The sequence below is a fragment of the Lissotriton vulgaris genome, chromosome 12 (assembly GCF_964263255.1).
Source record: "Lissotriton vulgaris chromosome 12, aLisVul1.2, whole genome shotgun sequence".
NCBI classification, from domain to species: domain Eukaryota; kingdom Metazoa; phylum Chordata; class Amphibia; order Caudata; family Salamandridae; genus Lissotriton; species Lissotriton vulgaris.
The window spans coordinates 556,942,621-556,959,682 of record NC_141700.1 but is presented as its reverse complement, the minus strand read 5'-3'; the positions used below and the strand labels follow the sequence as shown (position 1 = coordinate 556,959,682).

General features: G+C 40.1%; 1 protein-coding gene across 1 annotated transcript in view; it reads left to right on the top strand.

Moving 5' to 3' along the window:
* PLEKHO1 (pleckstrin homology domain containing O1) overlaps window positions 1-17,062 on the top strand; it is a 132,854-nt gene that overhangs the window by 68,380 nt on the left and 47,412 nt on the right. Inside the window, exon 3 of the mRNA XM_086945372.1 lies at window positions 8,692-8,832. Coding sequence (XP_086801498.1) covers window positions 8,692-8,832 — 141 coding nt within the window. The remainder of the gene's footprint in view (window positions 1-8,691; window positions 8,833-17,062) is intronic.

The window sequence follows — 17,062 nt, the reverse complement described above, 5'->3', positions numbered from 1 at the left end:
AGTTAAATAAAGGGAGTAACTAGGGTGACCTGCACCACTTAACTTGAGGAGCACCTTCATTTTTAAAGACATTGGTAGCAAAAGTGCACAAATATGATAAAGTGTCTTCAAAATTAAAAAAGTGTATTCATTAACACTCAGAACCGTTCACCCTATGGCATCAGATGTTATCAGTGCATTAGGCAGTATTTTTTTATTAAGTGATAGTTTTTAAACCTGAATTAGGAAACATTCATGCTTCCTGCCACCCTGACAACAATGCCAGTAGTGAGGTAAGAGATGTCAGTAGTTTTGTGCACTCTTTGGCTGGTCTGGTTTCCTATTACTTAACAGCAACACTGCAGTTTATTACATCAAACACAGAAGACAGTTTTGTACAGCCGACATCCTGAAGTCATGTATTTTAAAGTCCTCCTATATGTGATAATGAAGAAAGATGAGGGAAAGTGAAATAAAAACATTGCATAGGATCACACATTTTGGTAAAGTGGGGAAGCCAGGATTAATCCCAGGTGTACTGATTTCACAAGGTGCATTTCAGCTACTGGTTGTGTATATGCTTTACTTCCCCAACTCCCACCTTACCGCCCCCCTCCTCTCCCCCACTGACCACCACCCTGCCGGCATCAATGCGGCCCTCGGTCATATCACTGACCAAACCTTTTGGCCCCTGGGAAAATGTTTGGGAGAACCTATGATCTAGGGTATATAAATGTACATGAAATTACTATAAATGGGAATCATTCACATAGTCCACGGTTACATTGAAACACTGGCATTGAGCCAGTCCTTTTGGACTCATGTTGTACACCAGTGTTTTAAAAGATTACAATGTGCCAGTTCAATTCAATTCATGAAGCTTTATTCGGTACATACAAGATGACCATAAAAGCACAACAATAATTTATAAAAACAGATAAACATGATTACAATCGAGGATTAAACTGTGCCAGTTGTTTTGGGTCGGGCATCAACCTGGTTGCGACACAAGACATCATACGTTGAAGTGGGTCGAACTAAAATTGCACGACTGGAGTTTGGTCGTAAAATATGACCAAGATGTTCCAGTTTCCAGTCTGCATCGGCTTGCAATTTTAACATTTTGAGTAAGTTTAAAGAGATCTTCCGAATCCAGTCGTGCTGGTGGAGGAGTGGTGCTACTTTGTCAAAATACAGCCTTTAACTTGGCTACATTAACAGTAACAAACATTCGATAGGACAAACAATCTGGTTTCACGTCCGTGCCACTGTTGGTGCTGGCTCGGCATGTAGTTTTACTTGTACTGTAGTCTGAGTATACATGCAGCATGTTTTACTTCTATGCCTGTGTGAATATACATGCAGTGTACAGTGTTATTAGTATTTGAGCGTGAGTATGAATGAAGAAATTTAGTTTTACTTCTAGCTTGGTGTGACTATGGATACGGCCTGTGGTTTTACTTGTATGTCGTTGTGAGTATACATGCAGCCTGTAGTTTAACTTGTGTCGGTGTAAGTATAGATAAACATGCGGTTTTACTTCTACATTGGTGTGAATATAGATGCTGCTTGTAGTTTTACTTGTATGTCAGTGTGAGAATACATGCAGGATGTAGTTTTACTTGTCTGTCGGCGTGACTAAAGATGCAGGATGTAGCTTTTCTTGTATGTTGGTGTGACTATAGATGCAGCCTGTAGTTTCACTTGTATGTCGATGTGAGTATTAGTGCAGCCTGTAGTTTTACTAGTCTGCCGGTGTGAGTATAGATGCAGCCTGTAGTTTTACTTGTCTGTTGGTATGACTATAGATGCAGCCTGTAGTTTTACTTGCATGTCGGTGTGAGTATTGGTGCAGCCTGTAGTTTTACTTGTATGCCGGTGTGAGAAAAGATGCAGCCTGTAGTTTTACTTGTCTGCCGGTGTGAGGGTTGTATGACGTTACAATGCATACTTTTACAACGCATGCCTTTACAACGCATTTTTCACATTGCAACATCCTTTACAACGCATTCCATTACATCGCAGGACACGACATCACATTTTAAGAAACTACCTTTACAACGCATTCTATTGCATCGCATACTACCTTTACATCGCATACCATTACAACGCATACCTTTACATTGCATTTATGGTAAGTATTGGATAGGATAGGGGTAAAAATTACTATTATAACTCCAGGGGGTGCAACAGTAGGGTAAGTGTTGGATAGTGTAGGGGTAAAAATTACTATTCTAACTCCAGGGGGTGCAACAGTAGGGTAAGTGTTGGATAGTGTAGGGGTAAAAATTACTTTTCTAACTCCAGGTGGTGCAACAGTAGGGTAAGTGTTGGATAGTGTAAGGGTACTATGCGTTGTAATGGTATGCGTTGTAATGACTGTGTTGTAATGACATGCAGTGTAATGGTATGCGTTGTAGTATCATGCGATGTAATGGTTGCGTTGTAATGGCATGTGATGTAAGGGATGTTGCGATGTAATGACTGCGTTGTAATGGTGGTGCGATGTAAAAGTTGCGTTGTAAAGGTTGTTTCCCGGTGTGAGTATAGATGCAGCCTGTAGTTTTCCTTGTCTGCCGGGGTGAGTATAGATGCAGCCTGTAGTTTTACTTGTATGTCGGTGTGCATATAGATGCAGCCTGTAGTTTTACATGTCTGTCGGCGTGACTATAGATGCAGCCTGTAGTTTTACTTGTATGCCGGCGTGAGTATACTTGTACCTTATTGTGAGTATAAATGCAGCACACAGTTTTACTTGTACCTTGCTGTGAGTATAAATGCAGTGCATAGTTTTACTTCTAAGTTACTGTGAGCATAAACACTACGCCTAGTTTTACTTGTACGTTAGTGTGATTATAATGCACTGCGTAGTCTTATTTGTATTTTAGTGTGAGTATAAATGCAGTGCATAGTTTTACTTGTATGTTAGTGTGGGTATAAATGCAATGCGTAATTTTACTTGTACTTTAGTGTGAGTATAAATGCAACGTGTAGTTTTACGTGTGCATTACTGTGAGTATAAATGCAGCATTTCGTTTTACTTGTTCGTTACTTTGAGTATAAATACAGAACATAGTTTTTCTTGTATGTTACTGTGAGTATAAATGCAGCATGTAGTTTTACTTGTATGTTAGTTTGAGTATAAATGCATCGTGTAGTTTTACTTGTACGTTACTGTGAGTATAAATGCAGCGTGTAGTTTTACTTGTATGTTAGTTTGAGTATAAATGCAGCGTGTAGTTTTACTTGTACGTCACTGTGAGTATAAATGCAGCATGTAGTTTTACTTGTTTGTACTTTAGTGTGAGTATAAATGCAGTGCGTAGTTTTACTTGTATGTTAGTGTGAGTATAAATGCAATGCGTAATTTTACTTGTACTTTAGTGTGAGTATAAATGTAACGTGTAGTTTTACGTGTGCATTACTGTGAGTATAAATGCAGCATTTCGTTTTACTTGTTCGTTACTTTGAGTATAAATGCAGAACATAGTTTTTCTTGTATGTTACTGTGAGTATAAATGCAGCATGTCGTTTTTCTTGTATGTTAGTTTGAGTATAAATGCAGCGTGTAGTTTTACTTGTACGTTACTGTGAGTATAAATGCAGCGTGTAGTTCTACTTGTATGTTAGTTTGAGTATAAATGCAGCGTGTAGTTTTACTTGTACGTTAAAAATGCAGCATGTAGTTTTACTTGTATGTTACTGTGAGTATAAATGCAGCATGTAGTTTTACTTGTATGTTAGTTTGAGTATAAATGCAACGTGTAGTTTTACTTGTACGTTACTGTGAGTATAAATGCAGCATGTAGTTTTACTTGTATGTTACTGTGAGTATAAATGCAGCGTGTAGTTTTACTTGTATGTTACTGTGAGTATAAATGCAGCGTGTAGTTTTACTTGTACATTACTGTGAGTATAAATGCAGCATGTAGTTTTACTTGTATGTTACTGTGAGTATAAATGCAGCATGTAGTTTTACTTGTATGTTACTGTGAGTATAAATGCAGCGTGTAGTTTTACTTGTACATTACTGTGAGTATAAATGCAGCATGTAGTTTTACTTGTATGTTACTGTGAGTATAAATGCAGCATGTAGTTTTACTTGTATGTTACTGTGAGTATAAATGCAGCGTGTAGTTTTATTTGTACGTTACTGTGAGTATAAATGTAGCGTGTAGTTTTACTTGTATGTTAGTTTGAGTATAAATGCAGCGTGTAGTTTTACTTGTATGTTAGTTTGAGTATAAATGCAGCATGTAGTTTTACTTGTGCGTTACTGTGAGTATAAATGCAGCGTGTAGTTTTACTTGTACGTTACTGTGAGTATAAATGCAGCATGTAGTTTTACTTGTATGTTACTGTGAGTATAAATGCAGCGTGTAGTTTTACTTGTATGTTACTGTGAGTATAAATGCAGCGTGTAGTTTTACATGTGTATTACTGTAAGTATAAATGCAGCATTTCGTTTTACTTGTTCGTTACTTTGAGTATAAATGCATAGCATAGTTTTTCTTGTATGTTACTGTGAGTATAAATGCAGCATGTAGTTTTACTTGTATGTTAGTTTGAGTATAAATGCAGCGTGTAGTTTTACTTGTACGTTACTGTGAGTATAAATGCAGCGTGTAGTTTTACTTGTATGTTAGTTTGAGTATAAATGCAGCGTGTACTTTTACTTGTACGTTACTGTGAGTATAAATGCAGCATGTAGTTTTACTTGTATGTTAGTTTGAGTATAAATGCAGCGTGTAGTTTTACTTGTACGTTACTGTGAGTATAAATGCAGCGTGTAGTTTTACTTGTACGTTACTGTGAGTATAAATGCAGCATGTAGTTTTACTTGTATGTTACTGTGAGTATAAATGCAGCGTGTAGTTTTACTTGTACATTACTGTGAGTATAAATGCAGCATGTAGTTTTACTTGTATGTTACTGTGAGTATAAATGCAGCGTGTAGTTTTACTTGTATGTTGCTGTGAGTATAAATGCAGCATGTAGTTTTACTTGTATGTTACTGTGAGTATAAATGCAGCGTGTAGTTTTACTTGTATGTTGCTGTGAGTATAAATGCAGCGTGTAGCTTTACTTGTACATTACTGTGAGTATAAATGCAGCATGTAGTTTTCCTTGTATGTTACTGTGAGTATAAATGCAGCATGTAGTTTTACTTGTATGTTACTGTGAGTATAAATGCAGCGTGTAATTTTACTTGTACATTACTGTGAGTATAAATGCAGCATGTAGTTTTACTTGTATGTTACTGTGAGTATAAATGCAGCATGTAGTTTTACTTGTATGTTACTGTGAGTATAAATGCAGCGTGTAGTTTTATTTGTACGTTACAGTGAGTATAAATGCAGCGTGTAGTTTTACTTGTATGTTAATTTGAGTATAAATGCAGCGTGTAGTTTTACTTGTATGTTAGTTTGAGTATAAATGCAGCGTGTAGTTTTACTTGTATGTTAATTTGAGTATAAATGCAGCGTGTAGTTTTATTTGTACGTTACAGTGAGTATAAATGCAGCGTGTAGTTTTACTTGTATGTTAATTTGAGTATAAATGCAGCGTGTAGTTTTACTTGTATGTTAATTTGAGTATAAATGCAGCGTGTAGTTTTATTTGTACGTTACAGTGAGTATAAATGCAGCGTGTAGTTTTACTTGTATGTTAGTTTGAGTATAAATGCAGCGTGTAGTTTTACTTGTATGTTAGTTTGAGTATAAATGCAGCGTGTAGTTTTCACTTTCTACTTCAGTGTGAGTAAAGGCGCAGCATGTCGTTTCACATTCATGCCAGTAGGAGAGAGGGAACAGGATGTACTTGTCCTTGTACATCAGCGTTACTGTAGATGCGAGCGTGTGTGGCACATATGCCAGTGTTGGTTTAGCTGCACTGTCTTTTTGCATTATGCCCGTGTTGGTTTGGGTAGGGCACGCACTCGTCGTGTGCCATGGGCAGCCGATCATGCCGCCGTGGGCAGGGCGTGTGTTGTGCCCTTCCTCCATTCTCACACAGGCCCGCCCAGCAGAGATGGTCTGTGTCTGCTCAGCAGCTGAGTGGGAACAGATGCTGCGCTCGCGCAACAACACACACCCTTAGATCACAAACAGATGAATCGCAGCACACACCCTCCTTATATCATCTATTTCGCAGTGCTCCACAAACGTTAAATCACTCTTTACTCAGAATGAAGTGCAAACAGTTGATCGTTAAAACGCGCGGCCGTGTGCGCCATAGGCAGGCACTGGGCGTCCGAAGACTGCTATAGATTTTCTATTTTTATCAGTTTTCCATGATGGATGAGGCAGGCCGTGGTACATTTGCAGGCATGGCGCTCTGTGATCTCCAGCAGGTCATGTACAGGGGTCCCTGCGCGCAGCTGTCGTGTATAAGGCTCCAAGTCCACCACATCCCCCCTAAACATGACTTGATGGGCTGTTGAAACAGAGAGCAGCCCTCAAACACTCATTTAAAAGGAGGGAATAATGCACGTACCACAAATAATTAAGTACTGTAAATTTCATATTGCGTTCGACCTCATTTTGGTTCAAATTGGAATAATGCCACAAAATTCCAGGAAATGTATGCTCAATTCCGCGAAATGCAGATTTAACGTTTATTGCTACGTTTTGAGACTGAAAGGAATCCTCCCTGTTGTGTCCTGCTGGACACGTTCTAGTGTCTCAGTAGACAAAGAGTTGTCAACCACTCCCTTGGGGGAGTGGGCACATATGCACCCTACACCCATCCGTCACAGGCGTCACGAGTGACGTGAGCCTGTTAATAAAAGGGCCAGGTGCACGTGCACTTGGCCTGTTCCAGTATTGTACTACAGTGTCTGCGTGGTCCTTTACACAACATGTGGGTCTAGAACCCAAGACACAACACTCCTATCAATTTTTGACGCGATGACGCAATTCATGCTAAAAAAACAGAAACGCAAAAAAACAACTGGCACAAACAATTGCTCCCGTTCTGTTTTTTCTCGATGTTGTCCCGCTCCTGCGCTGCAATTTTGGTGCGAAAAGCAACACATCCATGCAGCATGGCATAATTTAAATCATCTCCCCCAAAAAGCATAACAAAGAATGCCCCAAATTACGCCGACATCATTTAAACTTCACCCAGGCCTAAATAAAACCCAAATTAGCAAGTAAACTCAAATGCCTGCATTTATTCCCTCTTCCAGATGTGGTATCTTGTAATTACCCAGTAGAGGTGTGCGAATAAATACTTGTGGTAATGATAATTCTGTGCTGTAATACTATGGACCCAGTACCTGGCCATTCATTATCAGGCCCTAAATATTTATGTTTTTGGTGTCTGTTTTTCTGTCTATCTCGATTTGGTCCGAGGTAACTTAGAGGCAGCAAGTACTATGGCTAAATGCAAATTACACATAGAGCACAGTACATGTCCTATAGACGCGTTAACTTAAGTGATGTTACTCCAATGTGAGTGGTAAATCTATCTCGAACTGCTCTCTCTCTGAGGTCTTGAAGCAGCATACAAATCAATGTCTATCTATCTATCTATCTATCTATCTATCTATCTATCTATCTATCTATCTATCTATCTATCTATCTATCTATCTATCTATCTATCTATCTATCTATCTATCTATCTATCTATCTATCTATCTACCTATCTACCTATCTGTCTGTCTGTCTGTCTGTCTGTCTGTCTGTCTGTCTGTCTGTCTGTCTGTCTGTCTGTCTGTCTGTCTGTCTGTCTATCTGTCTATCTCAAAGTGCTCCTAAATGCCCTAAAGGGCAACATGTCAACTCTGTACCAAAGACTGCAGCTGATTACTAATAACACATGACTCACTATTTCGAAGAAAAAACATTGGACAGCAGCATAGACAAGGGCTGTATTGAGAGTTGGCAATGGGAAATCCAGCATTTGCTAAATAATGAAAACCAACAAATTGAATTTCCATTTCACCCTTGAGATGTAAATAAAATCAGGTAGAGTCTCCTCTGGATTTAGCATTTTCTCCACAAATTGAAAGATTTCCCCTTAACTGCCTGCTCTAAGTAAGGCAGCAATTTCTTGAAGCAGTTTGCCTCTACAGCCTATAGTCCACTAGGACAGCTAGAGCTACCATCTGATCTCGAATCGGTGATCTGCACTGTTATTTACACTTATATATATATTTTGCTCCTTCTTAGATGTTCACTTATTACATTTTCATACAAGAACATTTTTTCGTTTAAAATGCGCAGCTGGATTGAGAAGGGCTAAAGTGCTCTCTCGCTTCAACTTAAATTTTCCCTTTGTCTGATAATAGTTGCATTCCCCCAGTGACTGACTTTAATTAAAGCCTGGCTTAGCTTGAAGTTGAATTGTGCAGTAGTGGAAAGAGTCAGCCATTTTAGCTGCTGTAGGATCTCGGTCGGAGAGTGCTTGCTTGGTGGGGGTGCTAAGTGATAATCCAAGAAGACGCATCGCTTAAAAGGTTTAACATGCCCTGCTAAGACTTCTTTTAATAGAACAATCGTCACTATCAGCTCCGCTGGGCTACGAGAAACCATGCACATATTCACGCCTACACACCACTACCGCAGCAACAGCATCGACCCACTTACACATCACATCCACCTGGTAAACAGGCAGGCATGAGTGGGCTAAATCAGGCTCAGGCAGCTGCAGAAGAACTTGAATTCACTTGAAATTTTATGCCCTGATTATTTTTTTTGTTCTCTACAGGTGAAAGATGAAAAGAACATTCAGGAGGCCTTTGACCTGACCGACTACGAAAAATGCGAGGAGCTGCGTAAGTCGAAAAGCCGAAGCAAGAAAAACCACAGCAAGTTTACGTTGGCACGCTCCAAGCAGCCTGGGAACACGGTACGAAGTGTGCGAATATTCTCTTCTAAGTACTAGTTGGGATTATTAACACAGGCCAGGGCATGGATCAGCCTTAATGGTAGATGCCATTCTACCAAAAATGGCGGGAGGACTGGATGGATAGGGCATTGTGGTACAGGGATGGATCATTGTGACTTCATCTGAAGCAGTACTAGCCAGTTCAAACCCTTCAGACAACTGCAGGTCCTTGACATACCGCTCTACACGTGGACTTCTTGTGCCTGAGTGGCTCAGGCTAACACAGCTATGATGTGTGCCTGTAGTACGCGTGTAATCAAAGAGCTGAAACTGGCATCACATTGATCATTCGGTTAATCATTGGATGTGTTTATACCACACACATATTCTCCCTGAGATAGAAGCTAGACCACTCATCCCTTTGGCACCAAATTAATGTGAACCACATTGCTAGTCACTAGATCACATCAGGCCTAGCTCTGCTAAGATTGCAGATCGCATCTCTGTGTCCATGCTAACCATTCTCTATTACCTAACATTTTGTGGGAACGTTGGTATGTGTCCCAGCGTGCAGATTTTTAAGTCAAAAACAACATCTTACTAGCCAGTCAGCGATGGCCATCCATTTTGGCAGGCTCAAGTCATTGTTTGAGAGAGCATGGAATTTAGAACTGGAACTAGAATTAGAACTAGAATTAGAACTGAACTTTGACCTTATCACAAAGGATTTAACCAGATGGAAGATGAATACACGGTCTTGGGCTAATCTAATATTCAAGCAACTATGAAGATATAAATTATAATAATCTGTAATTTCAAATGAACTTCACATTAAAAAAGTAGCTTGCTGTAGGTGAGGCTTCAGGGAGAACTTATTTCCCTTTACAATATGGGGGCAGTGAGGACCCTGCAGTGATCCAACCTCCATGAACCTGCTCTTACGGGCTTAAACTGGATGTTCACTAAAAGGAAACCTCTTCAATTACGCTTTTCTGCCAGACTGGACCCTCAGGTGACACCACCAATCATACCTCCTTCTTTAATTAATATATAGGTGACCGGGAATTTGGGTCTCATACTTTGTCCCGCATAGCACTACTTTCAAGTAAGGCTGGTGTCATTGAGCCACCAAAAAAAACAATCTGTTTCGAGGTTGCCAAGTGCATTTGAAGTTAATTGCTTCAACTAGAGACTCTGCATGTTTTTAGGTCTGGTTTACAGACAATGCTTAGGTGTCTGTTGTCAAAGGCCAATTGCAGACAATACCAATACTTACAGAGGCTTTTGGACAGCACACTGCTTACCATTGTTTGGTTTTCTCATCAATTGAATTTCCTTGATTTCTATTTGATTGCTTTCCTTCCTCTTGTGTTTGCCCTCTATTGGGGCATAGCATATTTACCATCCTTTTTGATTCCTTGACTTGTATCCTTCCACTGCTTATATTAAGGGAACTACTTTTTTTTCTTCCTTTTAGCACCCCATGGAAGTGTTTGTAGTTTTCTTGCTCTCTCCATCATGCACTGCTTTCCAACTGGAATCAAACACCGTCCACCCACATCCCTCACTCCACCAAATCTCTTGCTTCTCCCACCCCTCTCCATCCAACTCTGATACCTCACTTTTTTAATGAACCACCCCACTGTGATTTGCTACCACGCCTCTTCTGTGAAGAAAAAAATGTGCTTTGGTGCACTTGTTATGATTTTGCATCTACAGTTTCACGATGAACGGCCGCTACCTTGCAACGGTAAATAAAAAAACACTGCTACCTTGCAACAGTAACTAAAAAACAAAATGGCCACTTTGACGTGTGCTTGCATGGCAAAGATGGAGTCACCGTAATGTCATGATGCACATGTTCACAAGGCTGATGACGGATATTCATTATTTTATTATTATTTGTTTTTTATGGAGCGGACGGCTACTCAGATGAGTGTCCCGCTGCTGAAGTTTGCAACCACTAGTCCGAGGAACTTATTTAGAAAGCAAGATTGGACGGCCAAGTTTTAAAGGAACCTATTCATTATCACTGTTTTTTTTCTCTACTTGATGATGAATAACACCATCTGCAAAAAGCAATTGGAATGCTTATAGGTGTGCATTGGAAGCCAAAAAGCGAGACCTATTGACTTTGACTTTGCTTGATTCATTTATATTGGAAGTTTTTGTGGATATCATGAAACCTAAACTATATGTAATGAATCGGTTGGTTGTCCTTCAGATTCATAAGATGAACGCGATGAGCACTTCCCCGAACAACAGGATAAAATACATTTGTATATTTTTTTGTGAAATGCAGAAGCGCAAAAATGCAGGAAGCCACTTTTTTCACATTTTTTTCTTTGTCAAAATGTTAGCGATTGATACAGGTTCGCTGACTGGTTTATGGGTGAAATTATGTGAGGACTATCAGACAGATTCATCATTGAAAAATGGGCTCGCAAAGGGCCAGATTCTGAGAATCTGGCCCTTTGCGAGCGCAATTTTTGCATTTGGGATTCATCATCCCAAATGCAAAAATCGGTAATTGCGAATTCGCTAAATTGCGAGGAATCGCATTTAAGGAATCTCTATTTGAGATTCCTTAAATGCAATTCATTAACCAATTTTTAAATTGCGAAATCGCAATTCGGGCCGCTATTTACCGCGAGGTCAAACCTTGTGGTAAATAGCGAAAATTTAGAAAAATGCTTTTAAATGCATTTTTCTAAGTTGCATGTTGCACACACACATGTCCTTTGGACATGTGTGTGCGCAACACTAATGTAGATTACATTTCAGGGGTGCTACAGGGTGTCCTTTGGACACCCCTGGCACCCTTGAAATCACATCCTTATTTGCGATTAGCAATTTGCTAATCGCAAATAAGGAATGTGTAGGAATCGTAATTTTTTTAGCGATTCCTACATGAATCCCGTTTTACAAGTCCTTAATAGCGATTCCTTAATAATCGCTATTAAGGACTCGCAAAACGGGATATGATGAATCTAGCTGCATGAAACTCAGTGAAATCAGAGATGCTAAATAAGCGTACGAAAAAAGGTGAATCAGTTCCTCAACAAAAATGTCTCCAAAGACAGATTTTGGACATGAAATGCATTTTTGCTTTTCAGCGAAAAGTCTGGCGCTACTTCCATGTCTCTGCCTTGCTATGATTCCACGTTGCCCTGCCTTGTTCCACGGTAAATTAGCTTCAAACAATGGTCTCTTAAAACACACACATTCACTCTCTCTCTTCCTCCATCTCTCTCTCTCTCCACTTCCACTACTCTGCCACAACCTCATTAAGCGCCAGTGTGGAGGCTGATAGGTGGAGAAGGTCAGCGCCACTGATTGCTAGGAGGGGGGCGTGCCAGGAAGGGACAGGAGTATAATTAGTTTGAATGATTCCATTAATTTTGCGGTCTGGCCTGGGGCGCCTTATTGTGCAGGGTCAGGCCATGTCCCAATGTTCCCGTCGACACGCGGGATCTGCGAGAAAGTAAAAGGGGAGAAGACTCAAACATTTTTTTTTAAACAAAAAAAGCAAAAATGTGACGTGATTCACTATGCACAAAAAACAAAGCAAGGGCTTTGACTCACCTTCAGTAAAGCAGAGTCTATATAATTAATTAAACAACAACAGGATGCAAATACTGAGTCCTACTGCCAACCACAACTATTTCAACCGGTTAACAACCAATTAATTATTAACCGTGTAATTGGATTTAATCCATCAGTGTTTATTTCTTTTTTTCGAGAGATCCAAAAAAGACACACAGTACAAAATGTATTAATAAATATGTGAGACACCTAAAAATTTTTTTTAGGACAGACGTGCACAACACAATATGCAAAAAATGTGACGTATTCACACAGTACCTTACGTAACCTGACTCAAATAGTCTTCATGTCAAACAATCACGCCTTCAAGCTTCCAAACACAACAACCGTGAGACAAAAAAACAAAAAAGATAACAACTTGGGCCTATGTCATGGCATGAATCAATAGATATAGGAAAGATTCTTCCCTAGCTTCAAAACTGAATGTACATTTCTACTCAAAAGCATAACTACATGCAAACATTTTTGACATAGGATCCCAACAACAAGGTCGACGCGTTTCGAACCGGACCCTTTGTCAAGGCTTCCTTTAACCCCTTTCACAGACGTTCACGCTTCCTTTAATTCGGTTGAAGCTTTACCTTAAACAACTCAAGTAGGGAGCGCTCCATGCTGGTGGTTGGTTTTTTTGTTGCCTTCATACTACACTGATTGACTTCGAGTGTAAGGGTACTTGTTTTTCCTCTTTCAGATTCCCTGTTTGGTCCCGATGAGAACCGGACAAAGGGTCCGGTTCGAAACGCGTCGACCTTGTTGTTGGGATCCTATGTCAAAAATGTTTGCATGTAGTTATGCTTTTGAGTAGAAATGTACATTCAGTTTTGAAGCTAGGGAGGAATTTTTCCTATATCTATTGATTCATGCCATGACATAGGCCCAAGTTTTTCTCTTTTTTGTTTTTTTGTCTCACGGTTGTTGTGTTTGGAAGCTTGAAGGCGTGATTGTTTGACATGAAGACTATTTGAGTCAGGTTACGTAAGGTACTGTGTGAATGCGTCACATTTTTTGTATATTGTGTTGTGCATGTCTGTCCTAAAATTTTTTTTTAGGTGTCTCACATATTTATTAATACATTTTGTACTGTGTGTCTTTTTTGGATCTCTCGAAAAAAAGAAATAAACACTGATGGATTAAATCCAATTACACGGTTAATAATTCATTGGTTGTTAACCGGTTGAAATAGTTGTCGTTGGCAGTAGAACTCAGTATTTGCATCCTGTTGTTGTTTACTTAGTGATTCACTATGCAGGCATAAGCTGATCCTCCTAGAGTGGCCTAAACAACTCAATTACATTGATATACAAGCAAGAAAATTATACCATCACCGCTCGGGTTTCTCTACAAGCACATGAATGTAGATGTTATAAGCAGGGGAAGGCAAGGATCCTACAGAAGTATGCCACAAAGCCAAACCTGCCTTTGTAGGCTGGGAGGGAGGCCTCCCAGTCAGTGCTTAATTTGTAAAAAAATAAGTGCCAGGGCTCTGTCAGGAGGCCACTGCAGCTCACACCACACATTGCCCCTGCTGTGCTGCCAATTATAGTAACTAACACAACTGCTAACCATCACACTCCTACAAGTGTGACAATTCGGACTATTTAAGGCCCCCATAGCTATGAGAATGGCTTCGGAGGCAGGTAATAGCCATTTTTAATTAACATAACATTAATGATTAACTGTTGTTGTGGTCATCTATAAATTAGCTTGGCAGCGCCACCTTGTGGCAGGCTGTCACAAGCTCAGGTGCCGAGCACCGAAGACCACAGGCTCAAATTAAGCACTGCACAGTTCGGCAGACTTACAAAGGTTTAGGCAGGTCTGCACACCTGCTTTCTGTGCCTACTGCCGAGAAGCAAATGAAAGTGGCGTGTCCAGTGTATGATGCATTAACTGCTAACCACAGAGGCCGACCTACCGCTGCATATCAAGAGCCTACAATCTGATTGCAGTTTGGAGGCCTACTGAAGATGGGGAACCTATGTGCTTGGCCTCAACCTCTTCACTGCCCAAACAATGTACATCTGCACATCCCCATGCCATAAGAGGGTGTCCATACATGCACGCCATGACCACGTGCCTCAAGTGGCCGGTTTGTGCCAACTTTGGGGAACATGCTTGGCACATCAAACAAGTACCCCAGCAGTCATGAAAGCCCTATATGTTCATGCAGTTCTTCAGTGACTTGACCTTCACATTCACAAAGCCTTTTAATTCGACATGCCGGTACCTCTACCTGCCAAGAAAGGCTGTATGTCAGAATATCATAATCAGAAACATAACCGAGGTACACACTATGAGCTAAATATTGTTCACAAAAATATCGCCCCATTGAGTACAGATTTTTTATTTACTAACTTCACTAGGACAATACTGTAAACAATATTTAGGATACCTATTTCAGACGATATTCTGATACCACCCCCCACGATCTCTCTGATTTACTATTCTACCACCTTTCCTAGCAATTTATGTGATAGCGTCATGTTGTGGTGATGTAAATGTTTTGTTACTGTCAAGCTATCTAACTGTAAGGCTCTCAATTGGATGGAGTTTCACCCATGAAACATCAGTAATTGTCAAGGAAATGTTTGTCGAGCTGGGTTCAGACTGTAGCACAAGTATGCACTCCATTATGCTATGCAGATGTATCTCTCCTGGTAGTACCAAAACTGTAATGCCTAAAAACTCTTATATTGAAAACAAAATTCCAACATGTCGACAGCTATCTTTACAGACGCTTGCATGCTGATGACGGCACCCAGCCGTCATGCAGTACGGCGCTCGTGTGCTGATGACGGCTTGGGGCCGTCATAAACCCGCCCACTTGCGATTTTGCCGCACAGGCGCAGAATCGCGGCCGCATGCAAGGGGTTAAACTCGAAAATGTAGGTCCGAAATGTATATAAAACAAAAATAACCAAAGAAGAGTGATAATCCTATAAATCCAGTCCGCACTCTGATAAGCCTAATATTCACTGTTTGTCTAACCCTATGCAGTGCTCCAGTCCTTATCCTAATTTTAACGGTAACCCTAAAACTCATCTTAGCCCTGAACCCTCACCACAAAGCTAATGCTAAATTTAAACATTAAGGATAAAACCTAACGTAGAATCGCCATTTTAACTTTCAGAAATTTTTGTTAAAAAAGACACCGTTTTTCTTAATAAAATATATTAAAAATTAAAGTATTTTATCTGAAATATTTGTGTTTTAAATGTATCTGTCATGACTGCATACCTGACGAAGAATTAAATAGGAGGAATGCAGCCCAAATCTATGTTCTGTCTTACAGTAATTGTTTGTAAATCAACCCATATTTTCAACAATCACAAACTATATAAAGAATCAAGCAGTATACAGAAATGGTCTAAACCTTCCATAATCCGAATTGGACAAGCCTCTCACAAGATAGAAGGTTGGGTCAAACAGCTTTTTGAAAATGATGCTCTGGAACATGCGACAAATCGAACACTGCAATCTTAGACACTTGCCCAACAAGAGAAAATGGAATTAGTGAGATCACAAACGTGGACTTGCCAACAAGAAACAACATCTCGAAACTTATTGATCACACAATCAACAATGGGCAACAGCAGAAGTTAGAGTACTGAAGGAGACTTTTAAGTCACTTTTAAGTCTGCCTGGCACAACATATTGAACTAATTGCAGCACGGCAAAAAGCTTGCTCATTCCATCGAGTACAGTGCCTGCTCATGCCCAGGTTTCGTTATGAACTGGTTTAAACAGTCAATAGCATTCATCTATACTGTGTTCACAGTGCATTGTGGACCTTGTGCATGTGGTGCTTAAGCAGTAGTCAGGAGTTGGCCTAACAGCAATGGCGGTCGACCTAAAATGTGGGGGAACCGGGTTCGAGTCTCGGCAAGAACGTGCAACATCCTGTGATTCTGGGCAAATCATCTCCCCGTGCCTAACAAAAATAAATGTTTCCCAATGTAATACAACTGGTGCCTTCGGGTAAAGTTTGCACTGTATAAAACTCTGTAAAAAAAAATGCTCAGGTCCTAACAAAAAGTAAATAAGTATAGGGACAAAAATGTTTTTTAGGAATCTGTCGCCAATGCTGGACTCTTGAATGCCAAGGCTGCCTAGTTTTGTTTCACCTCTGACCTCTTCCACCACCCAACACTTCTTCTCTCTTCTTATTTCTCTCCTATGTGTTCTTTTCGGCCCTGCTTTCTCCGTTGACACTGTTTTTCTACCTTTCTCTTCCTTTTCACACCCTATTCTACTATTCTCTCACTTGCTCTGGGTTAAAAGTGGATGATGAACAATAGGTCCCGATCACCATAAAATAGAATCAGTGTCTTTATCCACCCCCACAAATGAACACCTTGGCTGCTGTGACTTTCCCCCTCCTGTGCTGACCTTCGTTGAATGCTATTGTTCATGATGAGCTCAGCTCGTCATAAGCACAGCTCCACTGTGCCTCATGACGAGCTGAGCTCGTCATGAGCATGGAAGGGGTTAAGTAAAGATCTAAAGTGGAAAAAACAAATCATGGCTGGAATGTTATCCCTGATGACATGAATGAGGAATGAGGAGGGAAGTGTTCTTGCATTATTGTAGAAATGCTAAAACATAGCCAAGTTGGAGACACTAACTCAAACAAAAAAAACAAGCA